The sequence below is a fragment of the Athene cunicularia genome, assembly GCF_003259725.1.
Source record: "Athene cunicularia isolate RWA chromosome 21 unlocalized genomic scaffold, athCun1 chr21_part1, whole genome shotgun sequence".
Lineage (NCBI taxonomy): Eukaryota > Metazoa > Chordata > Aves > Strigiformes > Strigidae > Athene > Athene cunicularia.
The window spans coordinates 396,558-416,006 of record NW_020799127.1 but is presented as its reverse complement, the minus strand read 5'-3'; the positions used below and the strand labels follow the sequence as shown (position 1 = coordinate 416,006).

General features: G+C 53.3%; 1 protein-coding gene across 3 annotated transcripts in view; it reads left to right on the top strand.

Annotated features, from left to right (window-relative positions):
• EPHA8 (EPH receptor A8) overlaps positions 1–18,626 on the top strand; it is a 52,204-nt gene extending 33,578 nt beyond the window's left edge. The window contains exons 4-17 of one of the 3 annotated variants that reach the window (XM_026862676.1): positions 2,445–2,600; positions 3,612–3,947; positions 6,221–6,345; positions 6,529–6,691; positions 7,160–7,256; positions 7,937–8,004; positions 8,550–8,675; positions 9,536–9,721; positions 10,341–10,402; positions 10,801–11,010; positions 12,929–13,078; positions 14,171–14,361; positions 14,743–14,898; positions 16,281–18,626. In XM_026862676.1, coding sequence (XP_026718477.1) covers positions 2,445–2,600; positions 3,612–3,947; positions 6,221–6,345; positions 6,529–6,691; positions 7,160–7,256; positions 7,937–8,004; positions 8,550–8,675; positions 9,536–9,721; positions 10,341–10,402; positions 10,801–11,010; positions 12,929–13,078; positions 14,171–14,361; positions 14,743–14,898; positions 16,281–16,395 — 2,141 coding nt within the window. In that variant the 3' untranslated portion in view covers positions 16,396–18,626. Of the gene's footprint in view, positions 1–2,444; positions 2,601–3,611; positions 3,948–6,220; positions 6,346–6,528; positions 6,692–7,129; positions 7,257–7,936; positions 8,005–8,549; positions 8,676–9,535; positions 9,722–10,340; positions 10,403–10,800; positions 11,011–12,928; positions 13,079–14,170; positions 14,362–14,742; positions 14,899–16,280 lie in introns of all 3 variants that reach the window. The other 2 variants (XM_026862675.1, XM_026862677.1) reach the window with 2 other exon arrangements.
• Positions 18,627–19,449: the final 823 nt, after the last annotated feature.

Sequence of the window (19,449 nt, the reverse complement as noted above, 5' to 3'; positions counted from 1 at the left end):
AGCAGTGATTTGTCCGACCTTAATTAAATATTGGTGAGGAGAACAACTCCACTGGTTCTTGATCAAGAGTCCCTAGTTGCTGGTTCCTGCATGGGTAGAGATGATGGTGATTTTCAGGTACGAGGTGGGTTTCACACAACAAGTTGAAGGCATCAAATCCTGGCCTGCCTACTGGCTGGCATGGACTGTGGGGCTGTCTGGTTGCTTGGTTCCCATCTGGTAGGCTGTGCTCCTGCTGTGTCTTAATCCTTTTCCACACAGAGGAACTGGGAACTTTTCTTAGAGATTTGTTTGTTTTCTTTGTTTTTTTTTGTTTTTTTCCACAGCTGACTACCCCCCAAATTTGTCCCCACCTGAGAACAGGGTGTAACAGCACTTGCTTCAGTCTTACACCCAAACCCAAGATGTTGCAGACTGGAGAGTGTTGCAGCATCAGGTAAAGCACATTTGGTAAAGGCAGAGAGTCCCTGGCTCTCTTGGTCTGTGGCATAACAGGGACCAGTCAGCACCAGAGCTTAGCAAATGTCCCAGACTCTCCTTGGTGTGGTTGGCTGGGGACAGCAAACCTCCTTTCCCAGCTCCCCTGTTTTCTCTCCTCTTCTGATGCTCTTGAGGAGGTGAAAGGTGTCACGAGAGATGGGGAGCAAACCCAGCCCCGAGTTACTGCAGTTTCCTTGTGAGTCGCATCTGCCTTCCCTTGCATCCCCACTTTTGGGCATTTCTGGTCCTTGTGCTGATGCTGTTCTGGGGCTGGAGGAGCAGGGATTTGGGAACAAAGTCCGGAATTTCTGGCCATTGCTTTTTCCAGCCTGCTAAACCAAGCTGTGATACCAACATCTCTGGCATGTGCAGCACGTGTACATCCTGCTGGTGTTATTTCTCCCCTGTCTCTATAAAGTAGCGTTCAGTGCAAAACTGCCACAGATGCTGGTGACAGAGTCTGAAGAGGGAGAAGAAAGCCACAGGGAAGTGTGTGGCTGGAGCACAGACTTCAGCTGCCATTGCTGAAAGTAGCTCAGTTATAAAGAGGCCATGGTATTACTGTGCAGCGTGTGGTATGTGAAATACGTTGTTAGCAATGAGTACAGGGAGATCTGTTGTGAGAAAGGAGTATTGTTGATAAAAAAGAAAATCATCACCTAGAAGGAGAACAAATAGCCAGCATGGAGGGCCCCAGACCACCAGGGATGCTGGATGGCAAACAACCCTTCTACATGCTTGGAAGGAAAAATTGAGGCTGTGTATAGAGGTGACCACTGGACATAAAGATGGGAAAATGAAGGTATTACTGCCTTAGTAGGGTAAAACAGAAATGAGTCAGAGCCAGGTTTATTGCTTGAATCTCTGGAACTGGTCCTAGAAGTACTTGATGATATGGGGATCGAGACAGAGACTTTTTTCTTCCTGGGAGTTGAAATCTACAAGAGAGGACAAATCCTTCTATTCCCAGACAGACACCTGACACGCCACACGTCACTCTTGAGCTAATCGATTTTTCTAACAAGGGACAAGTTGTTTGTTTGTGTGACAAATGATTCACTCGAGGGGCTGCTGGGAGAGGTGGGAGTAGGACAGAGCAGACTGATGCCAGCCCCAACATGGGATGAGCATGTGCTCCTGCTGCACAACCCCCAGCACCAGGAGGAGGCAAAGCAACTGGAGGTGGGTTGTTGTTGTCAGAAAAAAACCCACCTCAGGCTGGCTCATTTGGCCCTGCTGTCCCTCTGCAGAGAGCAGACCGCATGTGTGCACTGCCAGTCTGCTGCAACGTGAATCAAGAGAGGGGGTTTGCCCTTTGTTTTGTGAAAGGAAACGTTGATTTGTATAGCAGTACACCGGGGGCTTGCAGAGGAACATGCACCATGTCCCAGGTGTGGAGCTTTTAATTCTTGAAAGCACCCACATGGGTGCTCTTGGCCACCTGAGCACACCCGGCATGACTAGTGTGGCAATCACTGTGAAGTAATGAAAAAATTAAAAAAAAAACCATAAATGGTGGTTCTTAGAATAGTTAACAAGGCAATTTCCAGTGCTGCCTGGTTTGATCTTTGCAGTGCTCCCTGCCCTGAGGTCAAGCAGTGGCCCAGAGGAGTGGCTGCAGTGGGGAGAGCTCTGGGCATCAGCAATGGGTGCAAGGAGAGCACCTCGAGCTTTGCAGGCAGCTCACGAAAAGCAGAGGCACCCAAGTCTGTTTATGAAACAGTGGGGAACAGGTACAGTACAGCCTTGGGCGAGAGACAAAAGGAGTTTTCATAGAGACTGGTTCCAACCGGCCAACTGGAGGGGGACTCACTCAGGCATGGGGGAAAAGGATTGGTTCCCCATGCACTGGGATGGGAATAAGAGGGGTAAGAGTGGGGTCCAGATTTGCACTGGTGGGATTCGCCAAGCTGTGGGCTGCAGCTCATCCCGGCACACCCTCTGACCTCTGCCCTCCTCTGCAGCCTGCCAGATGGGATTTTACAAGTCAGCCCCCGGGGACCAGCTATGTGCAAAGTGCCCCTTGCACAGCCATTCGGAGAGCCGGGCAGCCCGCATGTGCCGCTGCGACAGCAGCTTCTACAGGGCGGTGCAGGACCCCCCCTCGGCCGCCTGTACGCGTGAGTACCCTGACTGTCCAGGAGCCCATCCACGTTGCAGCGGGCAGGCGGCACATCCTCAGACACGGCAGATGCTCCTGCCTGAGCCCAGCACGCACCCTTGCCTCTGTGCATGCTGCCCAAGGCACTGGAGCAGCCTTTCAACCTCGGGTCTCCCTTTGGCTCGTGAGCTGAGATCCCCTCAGCTACACCCTCACTGTCCTCTGCCTCATCCTCATCCTGCTGCTCTCCCAACATGCTAAACACACTCTGGCCAGAGTCTGCTGCCCTCCTGGGGCTCTCTCCTGTGATGGAGCAGGGTGAGACTACGGCTCTGCAGGCAAACTCACCTGCTCATGCACCACTCAGAGTGCCAGTCACTTGCTGGCTGCTTTCTTTTGCCATAGGGCATAGGGCAGTGCAAGTGTTGCTGTGTTCTCCTTCGCTGTGGGGGGACAGTGGCACTAGTGTTTGTGGTTTCAGCTCCGGTCTCTGCAATAGGCTGCTTTGAGGGGCACAGTGCTATTGAAGGGGAGAAGAACATCCCAGGAGGACTCCTCCTCTCTGTACTTGGTCCGGGAGGGCAGAAAGGTGTGAGGCTGCCAGCTGAAGCCAGAGTGTTTCCCTAGGGGATATCCACCCAAGACTGTTAATCGCCCCAGGGAATGTGAATTTACCCTTCCCTTTAGATGAGTGGGTCCTGTTCTCCACTGTCCATCCAATCGACACCCAGAAGCTTCATGTATCCCCATTGCTTCCTGCTTCTCCCAGAAGAATCATCAACTCTTGCCTGTCTGGCGTTTGACATCCTGATCCAGAGCATCTTACCCCCACGGCATTTCACCCTGACACCTGTCTGTGTCTTTGCTCTTTTCTGTTTGGAGCATTCCCCTCTCTGGGCAGCTCTGTATTCCCTGTAGCATCATTTGTATGCACAGGTACATGCTGCCCAAGGTGCATCTCTCCGTTGGTCCCATGTCCCAACACACTTCAGCTGCCCCTGCTCTGCTTGAACCTCTGCTTCTTTTCCAGGCCCCCCCTCTGCTCCTGTGAACCTGATCTCCAGTGTAAATGGCACCTCGGTGACACTGGAGTGGGGCCCACCCTTGGACAAGGGGGGCCGTGCTGACATCGTGTACAACGTGGTCTGCAGGCGCTGTGCAGGGGACGCTGGCCAGTGCGAGGCGTGCGGCAGTGGGATCCGCTTCGTGCCCCAGCAGATGAGCCTGGTGCAGGGAGCACTGACGGTGACCAACCTCCTGGCCCACACCAACTACTCCTTTTGGGTAGAGGCTGTCAACGGTGTCTCCGACCTCAGCCTGGAGTCCAGAAGAGCTGCAGTTGCCAACATCACGACAAACCAGGCAGGTAGGAGGAGCAGACACCCCCCCACCAGGCTTTGCCTGTGTGGGTGATGCTGATGTTGCTCCAACATTGCTCCAGCCAGTATCTGCAGGAGCCAGAACCTGCCCTAGCAGCCAAGGGCTGGTTTGGTGATGGGCATGGGACCCCTGGAGATGTGACCTCTATCCTCTCTGCTGCCGGAGGTGGGTTAGGAAGCCAGGGTGGGCTGGACACAAGCTGCTGCCCAAAGTAACGCTTACCCTTCTCTGGTTCATAGTATCCTTTTTCATCCTCCTTTCCCTCCACTTCAGCCTGCAGCTGCTGGTGGAGACTCCTTTTCTGCAGGAGACAAGGGGCACAGAGAGCACTTGTTTATTGACAGGAACACTAAGTAGGGCATGAATCTTTCAGGCTGTTCCTCCAGCCTTCTGTCCCTTCCCAAACAGCCAAGCAGCAGTTCATGCCCTGCTCTTAGCTCACACCAATTCCAGGCCCTGGCAGGTGACAGCAACGTTTGCTGGGAAAAGTCTCTCTCATGCATGTCTCATCCCTTGCTGTGAAATACTCTTTACCCAGGAAATACTTTGAACAATGTTGTAGCCCAGATGAGCCACGACCTTGCTCCAGGGTCACCTGGGCATCCCCTCAGAGCAGAGCCTGGCTAAGCCCCTTTCCAGGGAGCACACTGTAGGCACGGAAGACAGGGCAGGAACTGGCCCTTGTTAATCCTCCCAGTTGGAAAGAAGCCCAAAGGAACTTCCTGCGAGGCTGAGCCCCTTCTGCTCTCATGGCAGCAGTGCCAGCAGGAGAAACCTGGGGAGCCTTGCTGGGTTAGCTCAAGGCTGGCATGAGAATAAGGCCCTTTTGTTACTAATACCTGCCCATAGCCCTTCTTCAGCACTCCGTTGGACCCATGTGAAAATGGCTCAGTTCTGCTGGCTCACTCCTGCATGATCCCTCCAAGTGCTGATGAGCAGCATCAGCCAGATGCCTTGGAGAGGGGTGCTCTCAGGAAGTGCTGAATATTCCCATTTCACATCCTCTGATGGAAAGTGGATGCTGAATAGGTGCTGTGAAACCAGCGGGGCTGGGAATTTTGTAGTGATTGAAGTTCAGCTGCTGTGACTGCACAGTGCTCTGGATGCCGCACACCACAGAGCATCGCTGCCTGCCAGGAGGGGCTGAGGCGCACCTGCTTCACTGCTTGTGTTGGCCATGCTGGGTACTGGTCTCTCTTTTCCCCCCAGCCCTGGGCACCTGAGCAGGGCAGGTGTGAGTGCAGCAGAGATGCCCTGGGGCTGTTTGGAGAGATGGCGTTGCACATGCCCAAGGGGTTTAGCTGGTTCCCACCATCACACCCTGTCCCATCTCCCTGGGATCCTGTGTCCCAACAGTGACTTCTGCTTCTCAGAAGAGCCAGTTCAAAGATAAACTGAGCTATAACTGCTGCCTCTCTGTCCCTGGTGCCCTACTGCTGCTGCAGCCCCTGCATCCTCTTTTGGTCTCTGTGCTGCTCCAGCAACCCCTCTGCACTGCAACCATGGCAGACAGCAGCTCCATCTTCCCTCCACATCCAACTTTTCGTTCAGCAGTTAGGGTTGTAAGGGGTGGCTGACCCCTTCCCATGAGTCGGACCCAATGGCTGCACCACCCCACTCTCCTGGGTCCTTTGAGAGGATGATTTTCCCAGAGGGAAAAGAGGCCAGTGAGTTGGCTCCTCTGGCTGTGGCAGCTCCAATTCAGACACAGAGGGTAAAAGAACTGAATTACAGGTTCCCAATCCAGGCCCAGGCTGATGACAAGTATCTCAGGGCAGGAGAGCACGCCCAGGGCACGTTTATACTGCTGCTTAGTCCCTGATCACCCCTCTGGGCATTTATCACTTCCCCTTCCCCTTTTCCCCTTCCCCAGGTGGGGCTGGAGGGTTCAGGGTCCTGCTAGAGATCTCCACAACCTCCAGCCCAACAGCCTCTTCTCCTTTCTGGCTCCAGATCACAGCAAAGCACCAGTGTTCCCTTCTGCCTGTGCTGGGACAGTGCCCTCATCTTTCATCTCCTCAGTGCATGTTCACTCCATGGGAAAGAGATGGAGGCAACTGAAGTGAACAAAAGCCTGTTTGTGAGCCCCTTTGCTGCACTCATCTCCACATGGCTTTAATTAAAACAGAAACATGGTTTAAACCAGGGGTCCTGCACGGGGCTCCAGTTCCACCCTTCCCTGCGGCTGTGTCCTGCTGCCCCCACCCATGCAGGACTCCCGCCAGCAGGCACCTAACACCCTGCTGTCTGCACCCCCAGCACCGTCCCAGGTGGTTGTGGTCCGCCAGGAGAGCACAGGCCAGAACAGCGTCACCTTGCTGTGGCAAGAGCCAGACCAGCCCAATGGCATCATCCTGGAGTACGAGATCAAGTACTACGAGAAGGTAACACCGAGCTCGCTGCCGCAAGCCTGTCCCAGCGCGGCAGATTTAGACAGGGGTGTGGCTTGGTTTAAATCCTGCTGGTGCAATTGCTGCTATCAGCCAGCCTCGCACAAAAGATTATTTTGGAAGACTTTGTGGCTGTTGTGCTGATACAGCAAGGTTTTTGGTGGTGTTTTTCCCCAGGACAAGGAAATGCAGAGCTATTCGACTCTGAAATCCAAGGGCACCACTGCCACCATCTCTGGGCTCAAGCCTGCAACCCGCTACATTTTCCAGGTTCGGGCTCGTACCTCTGCTGGCTGTGGGAGGTTCAGTCAGACCGTGGAGGTGGAAACGGGGAAGCCAGGTGAGTGTGTGCAGTTGTGGGATGTGGGAAGTGTGGGGCAGGGAGCGTGTGGGATGATGATGATGCCGTCCCTGGCCATTGTTCCTCTTGCACGCCGGGAGGGAGGCCGGAGGCACACCTCCTGGGCTTTCAGCCTGCAGGGTTTGCTTGAGGTTGCCCTCATGAGATGTGCTTATACATTAGAAAGAAAAGTGTGGAAGGACATAGCAGTTAGGGCAGGGAAGACCTGGTGAGGTCCTGAGGCTCCATACTCCTCTCTGCACTGGTTTACATGGCTTTCCCAGGTCTGTGCTTGGTTTCCCCATGTGTAAATGGTCCCTATACACTGGGAGAGCCACAGAGCTGGGGCTGGGTGGTGTGTGGTGCTTTATCTTTGAAGATCATGACCCCAGTGGGGTAGGTAATTTTCTGAGCTCAGCAGAGCACTCCTCACTGCAGCTCACCTCCTTCCTACCCTGCGTCTTCCAGTCTCTCTCCGGTATGACACAATGACAATTGTCTGGATCTGCCTGACACTCATTACTGGCCTCGTTGCGTTGCTGGTGGTCCTAATCTGCAAGAAGAGGTAAGTGTTTTCTGGATGTCAGTTTGATTTGTCACCAAGTGGGGCAAGAGGGATGGGAGAACTTGAATGCAACATTTCTTCTCTCAGTTTGTCCAGAGCATCCATAGGTCCAGGGTTAATAAGCAATAATGAGACTTCAGGGGTCACCCTGCCTTCACTTTCAGCTGAGGCAGAGCCAGTCTTCAAGCCCTTCCCATCACCAGCAGTCTGAATCCTAGTAGCAGTAGCAATAGAAATAGCAATAGTGATAAGTAACAGCCATAGCAATACCAGTACCCCTACTGCTGGCAGTACGAGGGCTGACTGAATGGAACAGAGGGTGGGTCAGGAGTAGAGAGGGCTATTCTCCATCAGAAGGGTCCAAGGGGGACTGTCTGCTATATCTCAGCATGGCTGAGCCAGGCATGTGGAGCACACATGCTGCTGCCCAGAGGAGACAAAAGGGCTGCAGCTGTTAGCACTGCCAAGTCTTGGAGAGCACCTGGAAATTACCTTGCTCCAGGCCAAAGTGTCAGTCTAGCAAGATGCAGGGATGCAGCTGGTGGAGGGCCAAGTGTTAGCTCTGGCTCCTCCTGAGCTGCCTACAGCCCTGGTATGCACTGCCTTCCACCTTGCCTTTGGGCTGCCTGTGGGAAAAAGGGACAGGAGCACCTCTTCTGACCCTTGTGTCCCTGTGACAGGCACTGCGGATACAGCAAGGCTTTCCAGGACTCCGACGAGGAGAAGATGCATTATCAGAATGGGCAAGGTAGGACCCTCCCTGCTGCTGCCCCTGGGGTGTGAAGGACCTCAGCCCTGCGGATGGGCAGTGACCTGGTCCATTACCCCCTGGCACTCCTGTGGTTTTCAACGGGAAGAGTTTTGACCACTTCCTGCTTCTGGGAATGTGTCTAAGAGAGCTGAGTGGGGACTCTGATCCCAGGGACATCCTGATAATGGGGTTGAAGGATTGCACAGCATGAGATAGGACTGTGACAGGTTCATTCCAGACAGCAGCAGGCCAAAAGAGTGCAAAAATCATCACAGGCTGGGGATGAGGGGTGGCAAGGTGATGGAAGGGGGACAATCATGTGGAGGACACCTGGGCAGCCAGGTCCTGGACTGCTCTGGCGACACTGCTGTGACAAAGCGTATATTAGATTTCCTTGAGGCTGCAACCTCTGTGGCTCCTTAGTGTGTTAACCCAAGAAGTCTCACCCCTGCCCATACTCTGCCCGGCTGCTGGGTGCTCCTACTTCTCAGCAGGGCTACCTGAAAGAGCTAATCTACTCTCTCCCTTTTGAAACCTGGCAGTGAAATTCCCAGAGTCTAAGTTCTATGTGGACCCACACACATATGAGGACCCCTGCCAAGCCGTGCATGAGTTCACCCGTGAAATTGAGGCCTCACGGATCAAGATTGAGAAGGTCATTGGGTCTGGTAAGTCCCCAGGCCAGGCTGCCTCTTTGCATCACATCTGCTCAGGGAAAATCAGACGGAGGCTGTGCTGTCCCGGTGGCCTGCTGGGACCACAGCAGGCTGTGCAGCACTGGCATGCTTCTCAGCCAGGGCTTCAGCTGCTCCTTATCCTTTTAAGATCAAAATCATGGATTAAATGGGGTTTTTTTGGTGCATGAAATAAACTCTTTGGAGGCAGCCTGGTGCAGAGGGTTGCTGTTCAGCTGTCGTGGCACCGGCAGCTCAGGCTGACGCAGCAGATGGCTCAGCCTGTCCCGCGTGAGTGCTCCAATGCGACCACCCTGCTTTCAAACCTCAGAGCAAGCGTCTGGGGTGACAGGATACAAATGAAATTGCAAGCAAGATGGTAAATTTTCAGAACAAAAGGGATTTTTGCATAGAACAGGGGTTTGCAGGGAAGCATGGGGCAGAGACAGAGCTGGAACTTCACCAGCAGTGCCCCAAGGGCTTACCCCAGAGTAGCATTAGGAAGCCTGGCTGAGAGACATCCCCACTGCCCCAAGAGACTCCCAAATTTGTTCATTAAAAGCAGTAAGGCAAGTGCCACTGTTAGTCACTACTCTTGGACCATCACCTTCAGTAAAAGACATCAAAGAGAGGTGGTTTCTGGTATTTCTGCCCAGGTCCCAGAGGTAGCATTGGAAAGAAGAAATGGGCAATCCTTTCTGTACTCAGAGGCAGCCAAGCACAAAGAGCCCAGGAGTCCTGAGGGGCTGGGGCATGCTCTGAGCATACCGGCAGACTGGGTGATCCATGGTGCTGGTGGGTTGGTGCAAGAAGCTGAGGAGCTCCCCGTGCCCTCACCTTCCCTTGCCTTGCAGGGGAGTCTGGAGAGGTGTGCTATGGCCGCCTGAAGCTGCCCGGGAAGAGGGAGATTCCTGTGGCCATCAAGGCACTGAAAGCAGGCTACACGGAGAAGCAGAGACGGGACTTCCTGAGTGAAGCCAGCATCATGGCGCAGTTTGATCACCCCAATGTCATCCACTTGGAGGGGGTGGTGACCAGGAGTATGTGGCTGGTGGGGAAGGGACCCTATGGTGGGGCAAAGCTGCGATGGACCTCCCTGTGGGCACTCTGGGAGATGGGAGTCAGGGACCACATTGGGTGCATTCCATCCTTCGGCTGCCCCAGTTGCTCACTTGTCAGATGTCCATTTACTCGGTGTCCCCCCCATCCCAGCCCTTGCCTTCTCTTAAAGGACAAACTTTCCATGTGGCAGTTCCTCACCTTGCTCTGCAGTGCACCCCAGGTCAAGGTTGTTGGTTTAGGAGATGTCCTATCCATTAGCATTTATTTTAAAGGCTGCCTGTAATGAATAATAATTTGAAGACTTCCTTCAAAAAGGCACATTCTGATGCAAAGTGTTATGCTAATGACATGCAAATTTCAGCAGGATAACAAAGCTGACCTAGCCACATCAATAGCACCTGGAGGGAGGGGTAAGTGTCAGGGTTATTGCCACATCGCCACCGTAGTGCCTGTCCTGTGTGGTGCAGGGATGAGACCGTTCCATGGGGCTGCAGGAGATCCACAGGCCTGGATTCATGTCTCTCCCAGCAGAAACCTGGCACTGGGCTTCCTGGATGGTGATTTTTCTGCTAACTTGACCTCCCTTGTTTTCCGCAGGCAAATTGGTAATGATTGTTACTGAATACATGGAAAATGGCTCGCTAGACACCTTCCTCAGGGTAAGGAGCTCTTTTGTGTTTTTATTCATTGCACATCCCTCTGGGCTGAGTGACTGTAGAAGAGGTTGGTTCCTGCTCCTCAGCCTCATGGCCACTGCCACTGCAGGCCCTGTGGAAGAGCAGTGTGCTCTGCGCTCTCACTCTCCAGCAGGCACGGGCTCCAGGGCATCACAGCCGGCTGCTGGAGCAGCACTGCAAAGGCAGGGACATTTGTCTGACCAGTGTGTCAGAGGCCCTGGGAGGGAAGGAGGTTGGCTGGCAAGACAAGAGAGAGGCACTGGGGTTAGAGGAGGTACTAAAACAAAGACGAGAGGTACTAGGGGGTTAATTTAATGAGAGCAGAATCAGTAGGATGCTGGTGAAACCCACAAATGAACTCTGGGCTATTTCCTTTCCAGAAACACGATGGGCAGTTCACCATCATCCAGCTGGTGGGCATGTTGCGTGGCATTGGAGCGGGCATGAGGTACCTGTCTGACCTGGGCTACGTGCACCGGGACCTGGCTGCCCGCAACATCCTGGTGAACAGCAACCTGGTCTGCAAAGTGTCTGATTTTGGTCTCTCACGCATCCTGGAGGATGACCCCGATGCTGCCTACACCACCACGGTGCGTGGCTCCTAGCATTGCAGTCTTGTTGCTCCTTATTGATGGTGTTTGCCCCGGGCCACTGACAGGTGGAAAAGTTAGAGACTCTCAAGTCAAGATAGGCAGGGAAGGAATGGAGATATCACCTCACTGCTGAGATCTGGACCAAGAGCATGAACCCAAAGAGCTTCTGAGCCCTAATGCATTGTTCTTCAAATAGGGACATCCCAGAACTGAATTGTGCAGCAAATAAAGAGAAGCAGGGTGGGAGAACAGGAAGCTGGTCAAACTTCCCCAGCCAGTAGCTCCTGTGGGCAGGCATGACCCCCTGCACAGGGACACTCACATGTTCCCGTTGGAGTTCTTCCCTAGACTGTGTAGCTCCATCCACTCCTTCAGTTGTCCTAGAGCCACCGGTGGGTGTCATGGTACGCTCTTCAGCAGTGTGGCTACACACTAGTTTTTCCATGTGACTCTGCCTCAATCAGGAGTGTGGAAAGAGTGGGAATTGGTTTTACAACCTACGTGGTTTTATTTTAATGTCAGACACTTCTGTCTGTAAAGCCATTTTAAGACTTTTCTGGATAACCTGACAGCTCTGGAGCTTGATGTATTCCTCCACTGGAGCTTATTAGAGGCAAAATGAAGCATATTGAGTGCATGTGCTCTTTTTGCTCTTCTCTGGCCATGAAAGGAATTAGTGTGCTCCCCAGGCACACCTCTGGCTTGGAAAATGTGGTAGATAGACAGTTCCTGATGGAGACCAGTTTAGAGCTGCAGCTGAGGAGTCTGAGCATCGTTTTTCAGAAGGACCAAGAGTAGAGAAGCAGAAAGAGCTTCAGGTTACTTTGGGGTAGCTGATTGCAATGCAGGTCATGGCACAAAGGGGTTGCAGCTCTGAGGTATGAGTGCACAGTGTGCCAGCCTGGAGAACATGGCCTTCGTGCCCTTGGCAAGTGGAGAAGTAAACCAGAATGTGTCCTCTCTGTGTCTTTGCATTCAGCTGCTCCCTTTGATATCTCAAGAAAGAACTTGATATTCCAGATTCTTTAATTTTGGAGAAGGTTCCTGCTGCTTGGTTCAAATAGAGTGTCTTCTGCATCTTGGCTTTGAGACTCTCAGAGGAAGGGTAGGAAGAGGCCCAAGATCAGCTAGGTCTTCCTGACAACAGAGCAGCTCATTGCCTTGTTTTACATCTCCACAGCTTACAAGCACACACATAGCCTGGATTTTCTCCCACCAAGACAGTCTCTGAGCTTTCCCCCAGTGCTTTTAACCTTTGTGAACAAGTTTCCAGAGACAGTATGTCAGTGACCACACTGGGTCAGGAAGGTAACCTGAGTGATCAGAGCTCATATTGACCTACCTGCTGACCCTTTCTAATCCTGCCCACTTTCTAGAGATGCTGTCTCGTGTCCCCAGTATGAATGCAAGCAGGGAGGTCACTAGAGGATAGAGCAGCCACCCAGAATGTCACAACCAGAGGATGTGAGGCCTTTTGGCGCAGTGAAACCCACCAGAGCCAGTTGCTCTGCAGGAAGACCAGGTGCATAGTCTGGGTAAAGCTGAATCACAAGGATGCAGTGCCAGGATCAGGAATGAGGATCTCAGGATCTCTGGTGAGGTTTCAGTCAGGGTATCCTGAAAATGAGGATGCTTTCTTGTTCAGAAACTTGTGATAAGATGGTATAGTGTGTTCCTCCTCTGTTGTCCTCGACCAGCTGTTGCTTTTACAGCTTTCTCTTTGCTCTACTGGAAATACCTTGAAGTCATCCTTCAGGATGACTCTAGACTTATCCTGTGCAGATTGCCTCCTCAGTCCTTCCCAGAAGATGCCATCCCAGCATACTGCTTGTCTAATCTGCTGTCCCAGCTGTAGAGAGGTAGGGATGCCTGAGCCTTGCATGCTCTGAGCCTCCACTGTTGCTCACTTTTTCAGGGGGGGAAGATCCCCATTCGCTGGACGGCTCCAGAGGCCATTGCATACCGCAAGTTCTCCTCAGCCAGCGATGTGTGGAGCTATGGCATCGTCATGTGGGAGGTGCTGGCCTATGGCGAGCGACCATACTGGAACATGACCAACCGGGACGTGAGTGGACACAGGGCAACGTGGTGGCAAGCCTGCCTCTCCTCCTGCCCTCACTGAAGCCAGCCTAGCATGGGGGGCTGGGGGAAAGGGACCCAAAGAGCAGCCCTTGCCTCTCCTCACATCCTCCCGGGGCTGTGCACAGTGTGCTTTTTCCCCTCTGTGGGGACATCAGTGTGTCGCTCATCATCACACTGCGCAGCCTTTCCCTGTGCAGCACCACAGCTCCTGGCTGTGCCTGGCTGGGTGCTCTGTGGCTCTCCCCATCCCCATCTGCTGCTCTGTACAAGCCTTTCTGCATGCTGCAGAGCTTCAGCATGTGTTGTGCCAGCTTTCCCATTCCCTGGAAGGGTTCAGGGGTTTCCTAGGATTACTGCAGCCCCCCTGCTTTAGCCTGACAGTCCCTCCTGCATCCAGGCTTGCACCACCCAGCAGTAGGCTTTGGGCTTGTCAGAGTTATGTGAAGCCCCTCTTACCTCCAGAGTAGCATAAAAACTGTGGGAAAATGTAGGTTATATTCCTGACTACAGCCTGGTAGCAAAATTTCAAACAGGAGGCAATAAAGTGAATATTGAATATTTTGACTCTGCAGAACCACAGGATTCTTTTTTTTTTTTTTTTTTTTTTTTTCTTATTAGTGTTTTTATTATTTTAGAAAGTGGTTTTATTGACAACAAAGCATGGATGCAGTGGCTTACACCACCTTCTCTGCACAGTTCCTTCGAGCAGGTTTTCCTCCAGTGTCGCTAAATGGTGGCAAGCCCTAGTTGTAGAACAACTGAGTGTGAGTGCACTCTCGTGGCTTGTCTGCTGGAGGGAAGCTGAAATATTTTAAGCCTGTTGGAACACTTAATAAATCTGCTGTCATAGCAGTGATTTCTTGTATGTGTGTGGTATCCAGCCTGCTTCCAGCTCTCCACAGAGACTGCACACAGCTTGCTGGCGATTCACTTGTCGTTTAGCATGAATCTTGTGTACGCTCCCCCTGCTTCCCCATCTGATGGCCCCAGCAGCTCATGCACCAGGGATCTTCCCCTGGGGTGCTGGGAGTTGGGTGGGGGTGCAGCTCCACTCGGGTGTGTGGCTTCCTTCCAGGTCATTAACTCAGTGGAGGAAGGGTACCGCCTGCCTGCCCCCATGGGCTGCCCCACAGCCCTGCACCAGCTCATGCTGGATTGCTGGCAGAAGGACCGCAGCGAGAGGCCACGCTTCTCCCAGATTGTAGGCATCCTGGACAAGCTGATCCGCAACCCTGACAACTTGAAGTGCACAGCCACCGTGAACCGGTAAGGGCTCCCTGAGCCGACGTGATAAGCAGGGCTTGGCAGCTGATGCTGGGCAGAGCATGTGGGTTGCAGCGCATAAGGAATACTTCTGTCCAGGCTCAGCAGCACCCTGTGACCATGGACATGCATAGGGCCCATGGGCACAGGCTGTAGTGGGCAGTGCAAAGTATCCTGCACTTCACTGCCTTGCTCCCACTGGGGCATCCCCACACCAGGGTCTGGTCAAGTATGTGCAGCAGTGCCCACGCAGCAGCGTGTCAACCTCCTGCCCTCTCCATCCTGCCCTCACCTGCAGGGTCACAGGCTCTTTGAGGTGGACCTCACAGCCTGGACACCTAGGACCATCACCTCCCGGCCTAACCCCTTCTTTCCTGATCCCAGGTTCACCCAAACACCCTTCAACAGGGGTCTCCTCGACATGGCCAGCTGTCTGACAGTGGAGGACTGGCTGGACTCCATACGGCTGGGGCACTACCGGGACAACTTTGCCATGGCAGGGTACTCCTCCCTGGGCATGGTGATGCGCATGAACATCGAGTGAGTACCAGAGAAAAAACACCACAGGTTGGGTCACCCTGCACCATCCCATTAGCCCCAAACGGTGATCATCTTGCCGTGGCTTGATCAACCTAGTTGGTCCCTGACGCCACAGACATGCCCCTAAGGAAACAGTGTGAAACCTGGTACAGTGTCCGAGGCTGTGCTGACCTTTGAGAAGATGTGGGAATTGTACTGACAGGTTGTGAGTACCAAGTCACCTCCGGTGCTCTGTGGTGTCTCTCCAATGTCATCATAGGTTCACACATAATTGGGGTTGTAAGGTGCTTCGGGAGGTCATATAATCCCACTTGCTGATCAGAGCAGGGTCAGATATGAAGTTGATGTTGCCTTGCACTTCTTACCTTTGTTTCCCCTGCAAAAGGCATGTCTGGACCAGAGTGTGTCTGTGCTATTCCACTGGGGAGCAAACTGAACTGGGGGGCATCTCAGAGCTTCTTCAGTGCCCAGTGTGCTGGACTGGCTCCCTGCTCAGTGCAGCTAGGCAGGGAGGCACCAGCCAGGGCCTCAGTGTGAGTGGAAGGTGCCCAAGTGACCAAGGCTGGGTTAAATGAGATCTGGGAAAGATGTGTCCCATCACCAGTCCTCCTCCTTCTGCTGTAAGGAGCTAGTTCTGCCACCTGTCTAGGGAGTCTCTGGGGTGGCTGATGGTCCAAGGGGTACCAGAAAAAATGTCAACTACTCCTGCTCCTACCCTGGGCTTATATTCCCCATCCCTTGATGTTAGCATTAGTGCCAGGTCTGGCAACAACCTCTCTTCTCTCTGAGGAGACTTGTTCCTTGTCAAAAGTCATGGAGCTGCCAGACAGTAGTTTCTGTGACTCAGGAAGGATGTGACAGTGTGTGCCTTGGTCGAGGTGCAGCAGGTAGAGAAGGAGACAGTGAAGGGGAGGATGGAGAGACGCAGGCAGAGGGCTGTCATGTGCATTGATCAGGGGCTCTACTTGGGGCCTTTGCTGCGGGATTGAGCTGATACTGATACTTGTTTCTCATGCACATCAGGGAAGCTTTTGAGTGGGGAAGGCTCATCATCCATCTGTCTTTCTGACTGGGTTATCTGAGGGCATCTTGCTAAAACTGAATCCAATTTCAGAGCATTGATCTTGTCACCTACTAGCCTGTCAGGAGTGATCCCTCTCCTGTTCCTGCTTCCCTTAGGGCTGTCACAGGGCCCTGCCAGGAGGATGTGTCCAAGGGAGTGGCAGCCTCTCTGTCCCTGAGAGCAGTATCCCTGTGCTGATGGGCAAGCAGAGAGGAGCCAGGCTGTTCCATGGGGTGCACACATAGGGAGGAGCAGTGCCTCTCTCTGGTATGACACAGGTCCAGCCCATGGGGTGTCTGAGAGTGTCTTTGTTCTCCAGGGACGTTCGGAGTCTGGGCATCACCATGATGGGCCACCAGAAGAAGATCTTGAGCAGCATCCAGGCCATGAGATCCCAGCTGCTGAATACCAATGGCCCCAGAAGGCATCTCTGATCACCAGCTTTGCAGACCCACATCGGGCATTCCTTAACACTTACCCTGGCAAAGGGGCAGCAGGGTGGTGAGCAGGAAAAGGGGCACCAGACCAGGACCTGGAGCCCCACCAGCATCTCTTTGATTTCAGTCTCTGGAAATGTGGCTTTCCAGATACCTTGATGGTCCTGCTGCCTCCTTCCCCCATCTGAAGGGGGGAGCAGCCTTTCAAGCAGGCTAGGGACACATCATGCCTCTCACATCCTCTACTGTGGGACTGGGGGTCCACACACAGCTATGCAGGACAGGTGGTAACCCCTTCACACAGCAGGATGGCGCCAGCTGCACCTGCAGATGGAGGGGTACCCGTCACGATAGCAATACCATGAGCAGTGGGACCGGGCTTGCCATGGCACTCAGCTCTTTTGGACCTAACAGCTGGGGAGTTTGTTGAGTCTCTGAACTGAGGAGGGCTCCACAGGCAGCAGAGACAACCCTGCTCCCAGTAACTCCCCGTTCCAGTGTACTCCAGCCTGGACTTCCTGAACTGCACCAGCCTGCAGGTGACTTCATGGTCCACCTCTACAAAGCCCAGGAGGGCAGGGGACAAAGTACAAAGTGGCAGTGCTGGGAACAACTGACTCTGCATGCAGAGGAGAATTCCCAAGCATGGAGGAGAGTTGGTCAGGGTCTGCTGGAGCCTCAAGAAGCCTCAGGGTGCTGCAAGAGGCTCTCCACCTCTTGAATTCACCAGCCCTGTTCCTCTTCGGATCCAGCACAGGCATCCAGGGTAGCCCAGGCACGTTTTCTAGGGCCACAAGCTCAGGTTTTTTCCCCAGCAGAACAACCATCCCGGCCTCCCCCAAAGCCCTATCAGAGCAGAGAGGAGTGGGAGAATTTGCTCCCATCTCACATGATGGAGGGACAGAGATACTTCCACCAAACTCTTCTTTGTTCTTGTATGGCTCTAGAGAAACCCAAGAGCTGTCCCATTACCATGCCATCTGCCTATGCCCAGGGCTGCCATGTCATCTGCAGAGGAAGGGACCTGAGCAACATTTCCAGATGCAATCGCAGTTCTATGGCTGGGGACAGGGCTCTGGGCAAAAGAGGATCTTCAGCACTATCCAGCTGGTGAGTCCGGTGACTGGGAGGTTGGCCTTTCCTCTACAGCTCTCTTCTCCTCCACAGGAGCATCTCTTGGCAAGCTTGCCTGGTGCAGAGCAGTGGCATCCAAAGACTTGTGGAGCTGGTCTGAGAGGCTCAGCTGTATGCAGAGATGCAGATGTGCTGGGGAGGTGGGAGGGGGCAGTCTGTGGGCTGGGAAGCTTTCTCTTGGGTGTAAATAGAATTTTCTATGGGTTTAGGAACTGTTTTACTGAAAACATGCTAAGTACACAAAAAAGGTCTCAAAGCACAGAAGCCTCAGTTGTGGGGCTGAATTCACTGCAAAAAAAATCTGCTGGGAGCATGGCTGGGGAGGGGGGCTTCTGGAGAAGGAGAAGTGCTGGAGGGGAGCCACGCTGACTGCCAGGGACCAGCCTGGCCCACAGCATCCCGTCCTTAGCACTGTCACAGTAAATCCAGTGTCACTTAAGTGCAGGTACTGGTAGGATCTGGCCTGGTGTCTGTTCCTCCCAGTGCTGTTTGGGCACAAGGTGGGGTGGGGGGAGGGTTAAAGCCATTTCTCAGCTGCAATAATCCTGGCTAAACTGGCCTTTCTGGGTCTGGCATAGCTTTCCATCCAGGGTGCTTATGGCCTGATGGATTCTCTGACTGTGGTGGGCACTTTACTTCTTCCTATGGAAGCTCTATGTAATGGGGGACAGATGCAATGTGTTGTTTAATTTGTATTGCACCCTGCGTCCTGCACTCAGACCTGTCACACACCCACCCAGCAGTCAGCAGCATGTCAGTCCAAGCCCTGCAGCACAGGATGGTGGCTGCTGGCCATGTCCTCTCTTCCCAAAATTTGGGACTCTCCAGAGGGTGAGTCTGTCATGGACAAACTGGGGAAAGCAGAGATCAGGCCAGTGCCAAAGACCTGCGTCCTTGGGGTTTGCTGGGCAACCCTGGTAATATTGGCTGCAGGATCTGAGGTTGGGAGCTGCCAGATGGCCCCTTTCCAGGTGGTTCATGGGTCAGATCCTGCAGCGTGGGGACTTTGGACTGCTTCTGGCTGCAGGGATGGTGGGACAGGGTTTTCCTTTTATGTTCAGAGTGTGCACCTCCTCCTGGACAATAAAACTCCTTCTTCCCATGGGCCATCTCCTTGTCTGTTATTGTTGCTGTGCTGCACAGAGCTGCTTCACCACTTAGAGAGACCATGGGGGCCTCCATGGCTGCTTCAGAGGCACAGAAGGGCCAACATTGGGATGCCTGGCTAGCCACCACCTTCCTCCACTCCAGAAACCCTCCCACATGTGAAGAATGCTTCCCTGGGGAGCATGAGCATCTGTGGGATGGGCCCACAGGTGCAGGAACGGGCCAAGAGGCTGATCACTTGTAGGCTTCCTGTGGTGGGGTTGCTGTGCTGTGGGGTAGGAGAAGCCTCCCCAAAACCATCAAGTCATTGTTACATAGGAGCATCTCACGCAGGAGATCATGCAAGCACAGGGTACCTTGTGTGCAGGGGCTCCTCTGAACCTCTTGCAGGTTTTCCTAGACCCAGGCTTACCCTATCCTGGAAATTCAGGAATTTTTTAGAAAAGTAAAAAAAGTAGCCAGTAGAACCTAAACCTGCATCCTCTGAAATCTGAGCTGAAGTATCTTGTAGGAGGGTTTGCAAAGCCCTTCCTGTAGGCCTTTAGCTGTGGTTCCAGCTGCCCTTCAGTGAAGGTCTGGCCAGCGTATGATTTGCAGGGACAAAAGACAACACCAACATTTGCAGGAAAGAAGCATATTTTTCTTGCCATATAAAGCTGAAAGAGCACACAGCACAGGGTGAGATTGGCTCTATCTGTGTCACTGCTTGCTCACAAGTCCCCAGTATTGGTAGCTCTTCAGGGATGGAGGTGACCGTCCCCAGGCTGTGCAGCCCTGCTCACATTGCCACTGCGGGGGAAGGCCAGCCCG